At 52.0% G+C, this 15074-nt stretch overlaps 1 protein-coding gene across 1 annotated transcript in view; it reads right to left on the reverse strand.

The window, feature by feature from the left end:
* Positions 1–261: 261 nt before the first annotated feature.
* trap1 (TNF receptor-associated protein 1) overlaps positions 262–15074 on the reverse strand; it is a 37700-nt gene continuing 22887 nt past the window's right edge. Inside the window, exons 16-18 of the mRNA XM_072481396.1 lie at positions 11547–11692; positions 7556–7628; positions 262–1323 (exon numbers count right to left, since the gene is read on the reverse strand). Coding sequence (XP_072337497.1) covers positions 1222–1323; positions 7556–7628; positions 11547–11692 — 321 coding nt within the window. The 3' untranslated portion in view covers positions 262–1221. The remainder of the gene's footprint in view (positions 1324–7555; positions 7629–11546; positions 11693–15074) is intronic.

The raw sequence follows: 15074 nt of genomic DNA on the forward strand, positions 1-15074 counted from the left end.
CTGCATGGTTGACAGTCTTGGTGTGATTGCAAACTACATCCCAGCAAGGAGCATCTTTGGGGTTTGGGAACCGTGAAGAGAAAAGCCAGGTCATCACAGTTGCTGCCAGTTTGTGGCCCTTTGGCAATTTGTCTGCTTGGTTCCTGCCCTCAGCTTCTAAAACTGATTAATGCAACGTTTCGAGCCAGGGCAGAATTTCCTGCACTCGGATGTCTCGTTATCTTTTCAATGTTTCGCAGCCTATAGGACAACTGACAACTGTTACACCAACAGAGGTTTATTAAAATCCTGTTCTAGAAGTTGTTAATACAAAGACATTCATTGGCCTCAGTGTTTTCCTGTGTAAAAGGGTGAGTATAATCGATTCATAATCTTCACATCCAGCGTCACAAACCTCACACAAATTCTGAAGATCCCAGTCTGTGCAGAATCATCTCTTGCACATCAAAGTTCTTCCCTCATTGCTGCCCTCAACCTCCTAGGGGTAAGCGTGCACAGGATCTCAGCCAGGGCTTGGTCCCTGTGAAATCAGAGCTCAGGAAGGAGAATATTGCAGACTATTTTGTCTAAAAGACTGGTGTCACCAATATACTTAGCAAACAATATCATTCGCAGGCTTTGTGCAGGTGACAAAATATTCTGAAAAACACACCAAAATCCCTCTTTAATATTCAGCGATTTCTTTCTAAACCTCAGAGTGAAGCAGCTGCCTAGCATTCTGCAGCAGACACAGCTCCATAAATAGGTCAATTATTTGCAACACCCATGAACATATCAACACCTCTCCACCTACACGCAGCAGCTTTTGAATCCCAACATCAAAAGCAGTCAGCACGTTTTATTTCTAAACAAATTCACCCCCCCCCCCCCAAAGTAATTGGGTATTCAGCAATTAATTATTTTGCCAAAAAAACAGATTTACAGAAAAAAGGAATAGTGTCTCCTCGTGGCAACTGAGTAAAACAGGACTTTAAAATCCAGGTCATCGACAGGGAACATCACAAAGAACTGCAGCTCCATCACTCCCAAAAATTTTACTTGCAGGATTTTTCATCTCAAGATATATAATTTGTGTCAACAGTGTTTGTGATTGGAGAACGTTATAGTCATGCTGTTGCACATAGTACAATGCAAACACGGGTCAGTGGCGACGGATTGTCTTTCTTAATGGTCCTCGGACTCCACACGTGGTGACCAGAGGCATTAGGGGCCCCATAGTCTTCAGTGGTTTTCCAGTGCTCTGGTCAGAAGCTCGTTCAATCTGCTGACCATAGGTCGGGGGTCATCATTCAGCCCCGCAGCGATCATGGCGTTATCATAAATCTGAAAGGAAAAATACAGGATCATGGTTAGGTCAAAGCCCAAATAATCACTCCAGTCTAACATCCCCCTGCTAACCAGCAGCTTTCAAATGCAATGAGATCGTATGGCTGTGGGAAAATCGCTCCTGGCTGATCTACGCTAAGGTTAGCACTTCACCTACATCAACATGGGAAGGGAGGGGGGGGGGGGGGGGCATAGAGAAGTGAGAGAAGCAAGGCAACATAGAACAGAACAATAAACCGAAAAAGCAGTGCAATGATACAGGAACAAAGTAATAATAACCTGCCTACTCTCACCGTCCCATGCACACCTTTCCATTTGCTGCCATTTTCAAGTTCAATGAGAAATGTGACTAGGGAATACACATGGGGTGGTTTCCTGTTGTCTTCCTCATGTGAGCTTAAAGGAAACACAAGTCAAGGGCAGCACAGTGGCGCAGTGGTTAGCATTGCAGCCTCACGGCGCTGAGGTCCCAGGTTCGATCCCGGCTCTGGGCAATGTCCGTGTGGAGTTTGCACATTCTCCCTGTGTATGCGTGGGTTTCGGCCCCACAACCCAAAAGATGTGCAAGGTAGGTGGATTGGCCACGCTAAATTGCCCCTTAATTGGAAAAATGAATTGGGCACTCTAAATTTATTTTTAAAAAAAGGAAACACAAGCCTCATCCCAACCCAATGACCACAAGACACAGGAGCAGAATTAGTCCACTTGGCCCATCGAGTCTGCTCCGCCATTCAATCATGGCTGATATTTTCTCATCCCCATTCTCCTGCTTTCTCCCCATAACCCCGAATACCATTAGTCAAGAATGGATCCTCGCCTGTAAACAACCTCGGTCCCTCGAGCTTCTAGTTCCTCCACCATTATCACCGAACATTTGCTGGTTCTGCTGTTGTCATGGTTCGTAACCCTGAGACGGACCCTAATCCAGGCCTGGGATGACTCTCTAGAGGAAGGAGCAATCACCCAGAGATCCCAAATGATCCCGCTACCCTAACAAGAGCAGGGACATCTCGCAAGGTCCACACAGTTGTACATCAGAATGTACAATCTGCTCATGATCGAAAGCCACGGAATTTCCCGGGACAGGCCGGTTTGGGCAAAATACACAGGGAATCGGTGTCTAGGTGATTGAAACTAGCTGTTGGAAACTGGAATGCCAACTTGCAAAGATGGCGATTCTATAAATAATTTGAAAAGGGAATTGGATGGGTCCTTAACAATGAGTAACTTACAGGATTTTGGACAAAAATGTGGGACCAAACACAATTGCCAGCACTGCATTATGGGCCAAATGGTCTCCTGTGCTGTAAAGATTTGATGATTATAGTCCAGGGGACCACCCTGTCCCTTGAGCTTCGGCAGCACCAGCTTTTTGTAAGGGGTCCGGTGCTACACTGACAAAATAACACATTTTAAAACTCAAGGATGTGTATGTAGCTGGCAAGGCTAGCATTTATCACCCATCTCTAACTTCCCTTTGGGAGGTGAAGAAAGAGTGATTGACATTGTTCGAAGGCAGGATGGAGAAGAAACTACTTTTCGTCAGCCTTGACATCTATCATTGTGAAGTGCTTTGAGAGGTTGGTCATGAGACACATCAACTCCATCTTCCCAGAATGCCGAGATCCACTGCAATTTGCATACTGCCACAACCGGTCCATAGCAGATGCCATCTCCCTGGCCCTACACTCAACCTTGGAGCATCTCGACAACAAGGACTCCTATTCATTGACTACAGCTCTGCATTCAACACCATAATCCCAGTCAATCTCATGTCAAAACTCCAAAACCTAGGACTTGGTTCTTCCCTCTGCAACTAGATGCTCGACTTCCTAACCCATAGCCTACAATCAGCAAGGATAAATAACACCTCCTCCACGATAGTCCTCAATACCGGGCCCCGCAAGGCTGCGTAGTTAGCCCCCTACTATACTTGCTAGACAGACACAACTGCGTGGCAAAAGTTGGCTCCAAAGTGGGTTGGATCTCGAATAATGACGAGTCAGAATACAGGAGGGAGATAGAGAACCCAGTGGAGTGGTGTAACGACAACAATCTCTCCCTCAATGCCAGCAAAACAAAAGAACTGATCATTGACCTCTGGAAGCAAAGTATCGTACACACCCCTGTCTTTATCAATGGGGCCGAGGTGGAGATGGTTGACAGCTTCAAATTCCTAGGTGTGCACCTCAACACCAATCTGTCCTGGTCCACCCACATTGACGATATGACCAAGAAAGCACAACAGCACCTATACTTTCTACTTTCTCAGGAAACTAAAGAAATTTGGCATGTCCACATCGACTCTTACCAACTTTTACAGATGCACCATAGAAAGCATCCTACCTGGCTGCATTTCAGCCCGGTGTGGCAACTGCTCGGCCCAAAACTACAGTCGTGAACAGCACCCAATCCATCACACGAACCCTCCTCCCATCCATTGACTCTACACCTCCCGCTGCCTGGGGAAAGCGGGCAGCATAATCAAAAGTCCCTCCCACCCGGCTTATTTACTCTTCCAACTTTTTCCATCCGGCAGGAGATACAAACGTCTGAGAACATGTGCGGCAGCACGGTGGCGCAGTGGGTTAGCCCTGCTGCCTCACGGCGCCGAGGTCCCAGGTTCGATCCCGGCTCTGGGTCACTGTCCGTGTGGAGTTTGCACATTCTCCCCGTGTTTGCGTGGGTTTCGCTCCCACAACCCAAAGATGTGCAGGGTAGGTGGATTAGCCACACTAAATTGCCCCTTTTTTGGAAAAAAATAATTGGGTACTCTAAATTTATATTTTAAAAAAGTGAGAACACACACTAGCAGATTCAAAAACAGCTTCTTCCTAACTTCTAAACGACCCTCTTAGGGACTTACCCGATTAATACTACGTTCCTGTATGCTTCACCCGATGCCGGTGTCTCTGTATTTACATTGTGTATTTATGTTTACCCGGAGGTATTTTCTTTTCATGTATGGAACGATCTGTCTGAACTGTACGCAGAACAATACTTTTCACTGTACCTCGGTACAGGTGATAATAAGTAAATCCAAATTGCCATATCTTTTGAGACCTATGGGTGTAGACCATCTGGTCATGAGGATTTGTCAGCCTTTAGGTCGACTAGCTTTCCATAACAGGATCAGAGTGCAGCACACACATAAAAGCCTTTTAGCCAGCGGTGGGAAATGTGCGGTCCGGGGGTCCGAGTGCAGCCCGTGAGGCATTTTGTTGACCGTTGCAGGGTTGCAGCATTCCACTGGTTTCCATCCGCGTAGGTTTGTTTCCTACGGGTATGGCTGAAGCGATAGACACGTGAAACAAGGGCAAGCGAAGTGTGGTATGTGCTGATTGCTCACAACACTGACTGTGAGAGCCGTGCGCTCCTATGTCCAAAGTATTTTCTTTTTTACCACTTGAAGTTGATGACAGTTCCATTCACTCATTATGAACTGTTCAGCGTGTATTAAATGTATTCAATCTTATTCAAGGGTCACAGTGAGTGAACATGCCTGATTTCAATCTTGCGGCCCACCGAGATGAAGGAGGCCCACTCATTAGCCGAAGTTGCCCAGAACTGCTTTAACCCAATGCTCAGTGTCCTGCAGAGAGAGGACCAATCAAATCCCCCAAAACTCCAGCACCCCATTGCCCCTCTCCTCCCACTCAAACAGCACTGGTCCATCTCCGCGCAGCTGGCTTTACTACAGAAACAGCAAGCCTTATTCCTCAAGAATAAAAAAAAATTGGCAACTCAAAATGTCTGGTCATTTGCTTCCTGAAGCTTTTAGTTGCTGCAGTCCCAACCTCTACCAGCAAAGGCGCTGCATCACTACTTTACACAGCTCACTTTCACCACCATGTGGCAGGCAGTCAGCACTGCAGCAACTGCAATACAGCAAGATCTGCACCAAAAGGAGACATTTTGTCATCATTCAGGGTGATGACAGTGTCAGGGGCTGCAATAATGGAACAGTGAACATGGCAGCAGTCTGACATGCCCTAAACTCCTTCATAAATCGAGACACTTTTCATGGAAGCCACAGAACAGTTTTCTTTGTTCCCAATTCTCAGTTTGAATACAAAGGCGGGATGCATTACACAGAATGATTAAACATTTAAGTTATTGGAGGTTTAGATTCCCCACTGCACTGATAGACCTTCGAGGGAGCAGAGGAAGTCACAATGCCACCTGTCCGAGGATGGAAGACGGTCTGCTTCTTCTATTGTTCTTTCCGGTCTCAGCCATACCACTCTGACCCGAGTCAGGTGGTCAGGGTTTGAAACTCACTCCATTGACCTGGGCTGCAGATTAGAGGCTGCTCCCCTAATCCTGTGACTGAGGGAGGGCTGCATTCTTGGAAGGGTAGTCCTGAGGGAGCGCTGCACTGTCAGAGAGGGTCAGCCCTGAGGTTGGGCTGCAGTGTCAGAGAGGGTCAGTCCTGAGGGAGCCCTGCACTGTCAGAGAGGGTCAGTCCTGAGGGAGGGCTGCACTGTCAGAGAGGGTCAGCCCTGAGGGAGCGCTGCAATGTCAGAGAGGGTCAGCCCTGAGGGAGAGCTGCGCTGTCAGAGAGGGTCAGTCCTGAGGGAGAGCTGCACTGTCAGAGAGGGTCAGCCCTGAGGGGGCGCTGCACTGTCAGAGAGGGTCAGTCCTGAGGGGGCGCTGCACTGTCAGAGAGGGTCAGTCCTGAGGGAGAGCTGACTGTCAGAGAGGGTCAGTCCTGAGGGAGCGCTGCAGTGTCAGAGAGGGTCAGTCCTGAGGGGGCGCTGCACTGTCAGAGAGGGTCAGTCCTGAGGGAGAGCTGCACTGTCAGAGAGGGTCAGTCCTGAGGGAGAGCTGACTGTCAGAGAGGGTCAGTCCTGAGGGAGCGCTGCAGTGTCAGAGAGGGTCAGTCCTGAGGGAGAGCTGCACTGTCAGAGAGGGTCAGTCCTGAGGGAGCGCTGCACTGTCAGAGAGGGTCAGTCCTGAGGGAGCGCTGCACTGTCAGAGAGGGTCAGTCCTGAGGGAGAGCTGCACTGTCAGAGAGGGTCAGCCCTGAGGGAGCGCTGCAGTGTCAGAGAGGGTCAGCCCTGAGGGAGAGCTGCACTGTCAGAGAGGGTCAGCCCTGAGGGGGCGCTGCACTGTCAGAGAGGGTCAGTCCTGAGGGAGAGCTGCACTGTCAGAGAGGGTCAGCCCTGAGGGAGGGCTGCACTGCCAGAGAGGGTCAGCCCTGAGGGAGCGCTGCAATGTCAGTGAGGGTCAGTCCTGAGGGAGAGCTGCACTGTCGGAGAGGGTCAGTCCTGAGGGAGACCTGCACTGTCGGAAGGTCAGTCCTGAGGGAGCGCTGCACCTTCGGAAGGTCAGTCCTGAGGGAGCGCTGCACTGTCAGAGAGGGTCAGTCCTGAGGGAGACCTGCACTGTTGGAAGGCTAGCCCTGAGGGAGCGCTGCACTGTCAGAGAGGGTCAGTGCTGAGGGAGTGCTGCACTGTCAGAGAGGGTCAGTGCTGAGGGAGGGCTGCACTGTCAGAGAGGGTCAGTCCTGAGGGAGGGCTGCAGTGTCAGAGAGGGTCAGTCCTGAGGGAGGGCTGCTCTGTCAGAGAGGGTCAGCCCTGAGGGAGAGCTGCACTGTCAGAGAGGGTCAGTCCTGAGGGAGAGCTGCACTGTCAGAGAGGGTCAGTCCCGAGGGAGAGCTGCACTGTCAGAGAGGGTCAGCCCTGAGGGAGAGCTGCACTGTCGGAGGGTCAGTACGGAGGGAGTTGCACTGTCAGAGAGGGTCAGTCCCGAGGGAGAGCTGCACTGTCAGAGAGGGTCATCCTTGAGGGTACGCTGCACTGTCAGAGAGGGTCAGTCCAAGGGAGGGCTGCACTGTCAGAGAGGGTCAGCTCTGAGGGAGCTGCACTGGCGGAGGAGCAGCATGAGGGAGCGCTGCACTGTCAGAGAGGGTCAGCCCTGAGGGAGAGCTGCACTGTCGGAGGGTCAGTACGGAGGGAGTTGCACTGGCGGAGCAGCAGCATGAGGGAGCACTGCACTGTCAGAGAGGGTCAGCCCTGAAGGAGGGCTGCACTGTCAGAGAGGGTCAGTCCCGAGGGCGCTGCACTGTCAGAGGGTCAGTCCTGAGGGAGCTGCACTGGCGGAGGAGCAGCATGAAGGAGAGCTGCACTGTTTCATGCCTTAAGCTGTTACCTGGTTGTCACCAGCAGCATCACTGTCACAGGCTCAGGGCAGATCAATGCACAGTTGACTGGGTAGCTGCACTCACCTGGTCAAGCAGTAGCTGAGCTAGATCCGGATTCTTGTCTCGCAATTCATTCAGCTTCTTTATCAGAGTGTGACTGAAAGACAGGGTACCAGTCAATGAGTGAATGTATCCTCCACAATGCCAAAATGACCACAATGTGCACATACAAACCTACTGTGCTGTAGAGGGATCTGGCCAGAGAGGTGGGGTGGGAAGAGTGAGAGACTGAAGGTGCGAGAGAGAGGGGGAAGCGAGAAAGAGAGGGGGAAGCGAGGGAGAGAGGGGGAAGTGAGAGAGAGAGAGAGAGAGGGGGGAAGCGAGAGAGGGGGGAAGCGAGAGAGAGAGGGGGAAGCGAGAGAGAGGGGGAAGCGAGAGAGAGAGAGAGAGAGAGTGGGAAGCGAGAGAGAGAGAGAGGGGGAAGCGAGAGAGAGAGAGGGGGAAGCGAGAGAGAGAGAGAGAGAGGGGGAAGCGAGAAAGAGAGAGGGGGGAAGCGAGTGAGAGAGGGGGAAGCGAGAGAGAGAAGCGAGAGAGAGAGGGGGGGAAGCGAGAGAGAGAGGGGGGGGAAGCGAGAGAGAGAGAGGGGGAAGCGAGAGAGAGAGAGGGGGAAGCGAGAGAGGGGGAAGCGAGAGAGAGAGAGGGGGGAGCGAGAGAGAGAGGGGGAAGCGAGAGAGAGAGAGGGGGAAGCGAGAGAGAGAGAGGGGGAAGCGAGAGAGAGAGAGAGGGGGAAGCGAGAGAGAGAGAGAGGGGGAAGCGAGAGAGAGAGAGGGGGAAGCGAGAGAGAGAGAGAGGGGGAAGCGAGAGAGAGAGAGAGGGGGAAGCGAGAGAGAGAGGGGGAAGCGAGAGAGAGAGGGGGGAAGCGAGAGAGAGAGAGAGGGGGAAGCGAGAGAGAGAGAGGGGGAAGTGAGAGAGAGAGGGGGAAGCGAGAGAGAGGGGGAAGCGAGAGAGAGAGAGAGGGGAGAGAGAGGGAAGCGAGAGAGAGAGAGAGAGGGAAGCGAGAGAGAGAGAGGGAAGCGAGAGAGAGAGAGAGGGAAGCGAGAGAGAGAGAGAGAGGGAAGCGAGAGAGAGAGAGAGAGGGAAGCGAGAGAGGGGGGAAGCGAGAGAGGGGGGAAGCGAGAGAGGGGGGGGGAAGCGAGAGGGGGGGGAAGCGAGAGGGGGGGGAAGCGAGAGGGGGGAAGCGAGAGAGAGGGGGGAAGCGAGAGAGAGGGGGGAAGCGAGAGAGAGAGAGAGGGGGAAGCGAGAGAGAGAGAGAGAGAGAGGGAAGCGAGAGAGAGAGGGGGAAGCGAGAGAGAGTGAGTGGGGGAAGCGAGAGAGAGAGAGAGTGGGGGAAGCGAGAGAGAGAGGGGGAAGCGAGAGAGAGAGAGAGGGAAGTGAGAGAGAGAGCGAGAGAGGGAAGCGAGAGAGAGAGGGGGAAGCGAGAGAGAGAGGGGGAAGCGAGAGAGAGAGGGGGAAGCGAGAGAGAGAGAGAGGGGGAAGCGAGAGAGAGGGGGAAGCGAGAGAGAGAGAGGGGGAAGCGAGAGAGAGAGAGGGGGAAGCGAGAGAGAGAGAGGGGGAAGCGAGAGAGAGAGGGGGAAGCGAGAGAGAGAGAGAGGGAAGCGAGAGAGAGAGAGGGGGAAGCGAGAGAGAGAGAGAGGGGGAAACGAGAGAGAGAGGGGGAAGCGAGAGAGAGAGGGGGAAGCGAGAGGGAGAGGGGGAAGCGAGAGAGAGAGGGGGAAGCGAGAGAGAGAGAGGGGGAAGCGAGAGAGAGAGAGGGGGAAGCGAGAGAGAGAGAGAGGGGGAAGTGAGAGAGAGAGGGGGAAGCGAGAGAGAGGGGGAAGCGAGAGAGAGAGAGGGAAGCGAGAGAGAGAGAGGGAAGCGAGAGAGAGAGAGGGAAGCGAGAGAGAGAGAGAGGGAAGCGAGAGAGAGAGAGAGAGAGAGAGAGAGAGGGAAGCGAGAGAGGGGGGAAGCGAGAGAGGGGGGAAGCGAGAGAGGGGGGGAAGCGAGGGGGGGGAAGCGAGAGGGGGGGGAAGCGAGAGGGGGGGGAAGCGAGGGGGGGGGGAAGCGAGGGGGGGGAAGCGAGAGGGGGGAAGCGAGAGGGGGGAAGCGAGAGAGAGAGGGGGGAAGCGAGAGAGAGGGGGGAAGCGAGAGAGAGAGAGAGAGAGAGGGGGAAGCGAGAGAGAGAGAGAGAGAGAGAGAGGGGGAAGCGAGAGAGAGGGGAAAGTGAGAGAGGGGGAAGCGAGAGAGAGAGAGGGGGAAGCGAGAGAGAGAGGGGGAAGCGAGAGAGAGTGAGTGGGGGAAGCGAGAGAGAGAGAGAGTGGGGGAAGCGAGAGAGAGAGTGTGGGGGAAGTGAGAGAGAGAGAGAGTGGGGGAAGCGAGAGAGAGAGGGGGAAGTGAGAGAGTGGGAAGCGAGAGAGAGAGAGAGAGAGAGAGAGGGAAGTGAGAGAGAGAGCGAGAGAGGGAAGCGAGAGAGAGAGGGGGAAGCGAGAGAGAGAGGGGGAAGCGAGAGGGAGAGGGGGGAAGCGAGAGAGAGTGGGGGAAGTGAGAGAGAGAGAGGGGGAAGCGAGAGAGGGGGAAGCGAGAGAGAGAGAGAGGGGGAAGCGAGAGAGAGAGAGAGAGAGAGAGAGAGAGGGGGAAGCGAGAGAGAGGGGGGAAGCGAGAGAGAGAGAGAGAGAGAGAGAGAGAGGGGAAGCGAGAGAGAGGGGAAAGTGAGAGAGGGGGAAGCGAGAGAGAGAGAGGGGGAAGCGAGAGAGAGAGGGGGAAACGAGAGAGAGAGAGAGAGGGGGAAACGAGAGAGAGAGAGAGAGGGGGAAACGAGAGAGAGAGAGGGGGAAACGAGAGAGAGAGAGGGGGAAACGAGAGAGAGAGAGGGGGAAGCGAGAGAGAGGGGGAAGCGAGAGGGAGAGGGGGGAAGCGAGAGAGAGTGGGGGAAGTGAGAGAGAGAGAGGGGGAAGCGAGAGAGAGAGAGGGGGAAGCGAGAGAGAGAGAGAGGGGGAAGCGAGAGCGAGAGAGAGAGAGAGAGAGAGAGAGAGGGGGAAGCGAGAGAGGGGGAAACGAGAGAGAGGGGGAAACGAGAGAGAGAGGGGGAAGCGAGAGAGAGAGAGGGGGAAACGAGAGAGAGAGAGGGGGAAACGAGAGAGAGAGAGGGGGAAACGAGAGAGAGAGAGGGGGAAACGAGAGAGAGAGGGGGAAACGAGAGAGAGGGGGAAGCGAGAGAGAGAAGGAAACGAGAGAGAGGGGGAAGCGAGAGAGAGAAGGAAACGAGAGAGAGCGAGAGAGAGGGGGAAGTGAGAGAGCGAGGAAGCGAGAGAGGAGGAAGCGAGAAAGTGAATGAGTGAGGAGAGAGCATGGGCGGAGACGGGGCAGGGGGCGGAGACGGGGTGGGGCCCGAGTGGAGCGGGGCAGGGGTGAAGCGGGGCCCGGGTGGAGCGGGGCCCGGGTGGAGCGGGGGCCGGGCCCGGGTGGAGCGGGGCCCGGGCCCGGGTGGAGCGGGGGCCCGGGTGGAGCGGGGCACATTTGCCACACTCCGGCACCTTTTCAGGTACACGGAGGGAGAATTCGGAATGTCCAAATTATCTAACAAGCATGTCTTTCGGGACTTGTGGGAGGAAACCGCAACACCCGGAGGAAACCCACGCAGGCACGGGGTGTACGTGCAGACTCCACACAGACAATGACCCCAACCGGGAATCGAGCTTGGGACCCTGACGCTGTGAAGCCATGGTGCTAACCACTGTGATACCGTGCTGACCATTGGGGAGCGGAGAAAGAGTGCTGGAGTGGAGGAAGAGTGGGCGGTGGGGAGCTGCGGTTGACAGTAGAGAAAGCGTCAGGGAAGAACGGGAGGAAGAAAGGGGTGCATGGAGATACAGACTGACAAGGGGTAGAGACAGAGACGGTGGGGGGGGGGGGGGGGGAGTGACAGAGAGAGAGATGTCCCTTCACCACCTTTTTCAGAGTGATTACTTGTGCAGAAAGAGTGCCTCCTTCTTTTCCCACTCAACACTCCTGCCCCAGGCTGGAGCCAGCAGCACCTTACCTCGCATTGATTTCCAGGGTAGGCTGCAGAATCTGTGCCCGCTCCTCACTGGTCTTGGCAAGCTGCTGTGTACGCAGGAAGTGCCGCGCAGCGCCCATCTCTAGCAGGGTTACCATGGCAGGATGGGTGTCCAACCGTGGCGTCAACTGGTTAACACATGGGGCAGAAAGCAAATCTGAATTCTTTTGATGACACAAACTTAGGCGCCGTCAAAATATTCACACACTTAACTCAAGAACAGTGTCTATCTGGTGTCTCAGACAACACTCTCCCTAAACCAACATCACTAATACACGAGGGTCGAGTCAATTATCCAATTAGAAATGCATAACATTTGTTAAATATCGGCCAATCTATTAGTATTATTCTGTGATATTTTTCCGTGGGATCTTCCTGGTTGACATTGGAACTGTGTAAGGGAGGAATGGTGATGTGGTGTTTTCCCCAGGTGGTTATGCATTGATATCAGCTGTAACCCAGAGGTTGCGAGTTCAGGTCCCACTCCAGACACCTGAGCATCAAGTCTAGTCTGAGCATCAAGTCTAGTCTGACACTCCCCAGTGCAGTACTGCGAGAATGCTGCACAGTCAGAGGTGCCAATGCTGCATGAGATGTTAAACTGAGGCCCCAATTCCCCAGGATGGATGTTAAAGATCTCACCGTGCTATTGCGAAGATGAGTAGGGGAGTTTCAACAGCGTTCTCATTAATATCTATCCTTCAACCAACATCACTAAAAAAACAACTCTCTGGTTATCACATTGCTGTTTGTGGGATCTTGCTGTGTACAAATTGGTCGCAGCGTTTCCGACGTCACAACAGTGACTACACTCCAGTAAAGGACAAAAGGACAGTCAGCAGGGATTTGTGAAGTGAAGGTCATGTCTGGCTAACTTGGAGTTTTTGATGGGGTAACGAGGAGGATTAGGGCACCACATTTGATGTAGTCGACATAAATTTCAGCAAGGCTTTTGACCCACATGGAAAACTGGTCAGAAAAATAAATGCCCATGGGGTCTAAGGACAAGAAGGCAAGCCAGATCCAAAATTGACTCAGTGGCAAAAGCAAAGGGTGTTTTTGAGACTGGAAGGCTGTTTCTGGTGGAGTCCCACAAGACTCAGAACAACGGCCTCTGCTGTATGTGATTTGTGGCATTTTAAAAGAGAAGCTTAAAGGCCACAAAAGTACAAAACAAACAAGAGCTTTATTGGGAAGGTACTGTCACACAGGCTGCTAGCCCACCTAAACCGCTGGCGTCATCAGTATGTCACGTGATCAAACTCTTAAAGGGACCCTGTTCCAGCTCGGAACAAACATGAGTATAACTTGATGATTCAGAGCTAAATGTGATTCATGATTTATAAGTTTGGGGAAGATACAAAAGTTGGTCCTGTGGCGGATAGTGAGGAAGAAAGCATGAAGATGTCAAAGGGCTGGTCAGGCCATCAGAAAAGTGGCAAAATGGTAATAATCCAGAGGAGTGAGAGTTAATTCATTTGGGAAGAGCAAACTAAGCAAGGGAACATGATAAATGCTGGGACACTGGGAAGTGTAGAGGAACCTTGGAGTGCCGTCCCACAGTTACCTGAAGGTAGGGGGAGAGGCAGATAAATGGGTTCAAAAAGCACAGGGAGAGGGCAGCACAGTGGTTAGCCTCACGGCACCAAGGACCCAGGTTCGATCCCGGGTCACTGTCCGTATGGAGTTTGCACATTCTCCCTGTGTCTACGTGAGTCTCACCCCCACAATCCAAAAAGATGTGCAGGGTAGGTGGATTGGTCAGGCTAAATTGCCCCTTAATTGGAAAAAAAAAATAATCGGGTACTCTAAATTTATTTTTTAAAATAACAAAATTAAGCAGAGGGAGAAACTTTCGTTTTATCAGCCCAAGTACAGAATATAGCTTTACAGGAAGGATTGCACTAGAGTTGGGCAGCACGGCGGCACAGTGGTTAGCACAGCTGTCTCATGCCGCCAAGTTCCCAGGTTCGATCCTGGCTCTGGGTCACTGCCTGGTGGAGTTTGCACATTCTCCCCGTGTTTGCGTGGGTTTCGCCCCCACAACCCAAAGATGTGCAGGGTAGGTGGATTGGCCAGGCTAAATTGCCCCTTAATTTGGTACCCTAAATTTATTTTTTAAAATTATAACAAAAAGGATTGCACTAGAGTGCTCAGAAGAGATTGATAAAAATAATGTCAAGAGTGGAGAATTATAGCAATGAAGAAAGATTGGATAGTCTCGGGGTTTTTTGAAGGGAGGGGTGTATAAAATTATGAGGGACCTGGATGAAGTGGATAGGAAGAATTTAATTCTCTGAAGAGTGGGGTCAATAACAAGGGGAGGTAGGTTTAAGATAATTGGCAGAAGGATTAGACAGGAGTTGAGGGGAAGTTACTTTGCCCGCCACATGGAGATGGGGGTCTAGAACTCACTGTCTGAAAGGATGGTAGATGGAGGAACCCCAATCACATTATAATAATTGTGGATATGCACCTGAATTGCCGACAGGACAGCGGAACAAGAGCTAGGTCGCAGAGTTAGGCTGACTAGCTCCTTTCCAATCAGCATGGCCAGAATGGGCCAAATAATCTCCTTCTGTGGTGCTAATTTTCAATGTTTGCGCAGCTTGACAAACTTGCTGTCCAGGCTCAGAAGAACCACTTGATCAAGATTTTTGAATGGTAACACTGCTCAGGAACAATGGCATTTACACTTACACTGTGTTCTTTAGTCTGCGCTCAATGTTGAACTAGAGCAGTCTGCATTGTGAAAACGGCTTATTGTTCTATCACCATCACAGGAAGGTAGGGGATACTGTTTGAACAGGTGGTTAAATGTGTACACCTTGGTGGGTTAGTGTCAGAGAATGGGAGCTGTGAAAAACAGCAAAACAAAGTCGGTTGCGAGGAATACTGATCATCTGCAGAGAAACGAGGGGTGGTAAAGAACATGATTTGTATATGAAACGCTTCTACTGAAAATCCAGGAACCACTCTGATGTTTCAAACATAGGAAAATGAGACTATTCTGCCCTCAAGTCCATTCTGCCATTCAATAAGATCATGGCTGATGTGCATCTTAGCTCCATAATCCCTTAATACCTAGTAAAGCATGCTCAATTTCAGATTTTAAGTTGTAACAGAGCTAATATCTGACTTCCGGGAGCGACCATTGAGGCGAGCGCTTGGAGACTTGGTTTTTGGCCACCTGTCTACGCCCGTATTTTGGCAAGGAGCGAATTTTAAAGTGGGTGAAGGCCACACGAGTGTAGCTGGGAAGGACGCTCCATTTGAATGTATCAGGATATCAGCGCTAATCTGGCTAAATGTCAAGCTGGGTTTAACAAGGCCAAATACGGTTCGGAATGCTGTACCGGACAAAACTGTGGGTTACGTTTAAGGACATAGATCATTACTTCAACACGTCGGAGGAGGCAAATTACTTAGTGGGGAAGAATGGTCTGGGGGAGAGCACATTGTGGTTATCAGCTGTTATGGAGTTTTTTGAATCTTTACAATTTCATGAGT

The sequence above is a fragment of the Scyliorhinus torazame genome, chromosome 17 (genome assembly GCF_047496885.1).
Source record: "Scyliorhinus torazame isolate Kashiwa2021f chromosome 17, sScyTor2.1, whole genome shotgun sequence".
Lineage (NCBI taxonomy): Eukaryota > Metazoa > Chordata > Chondrichthyes > Carcharhiniformes > Scyliorhinidae > Scyliorhinus > Scyliorhinus torazame.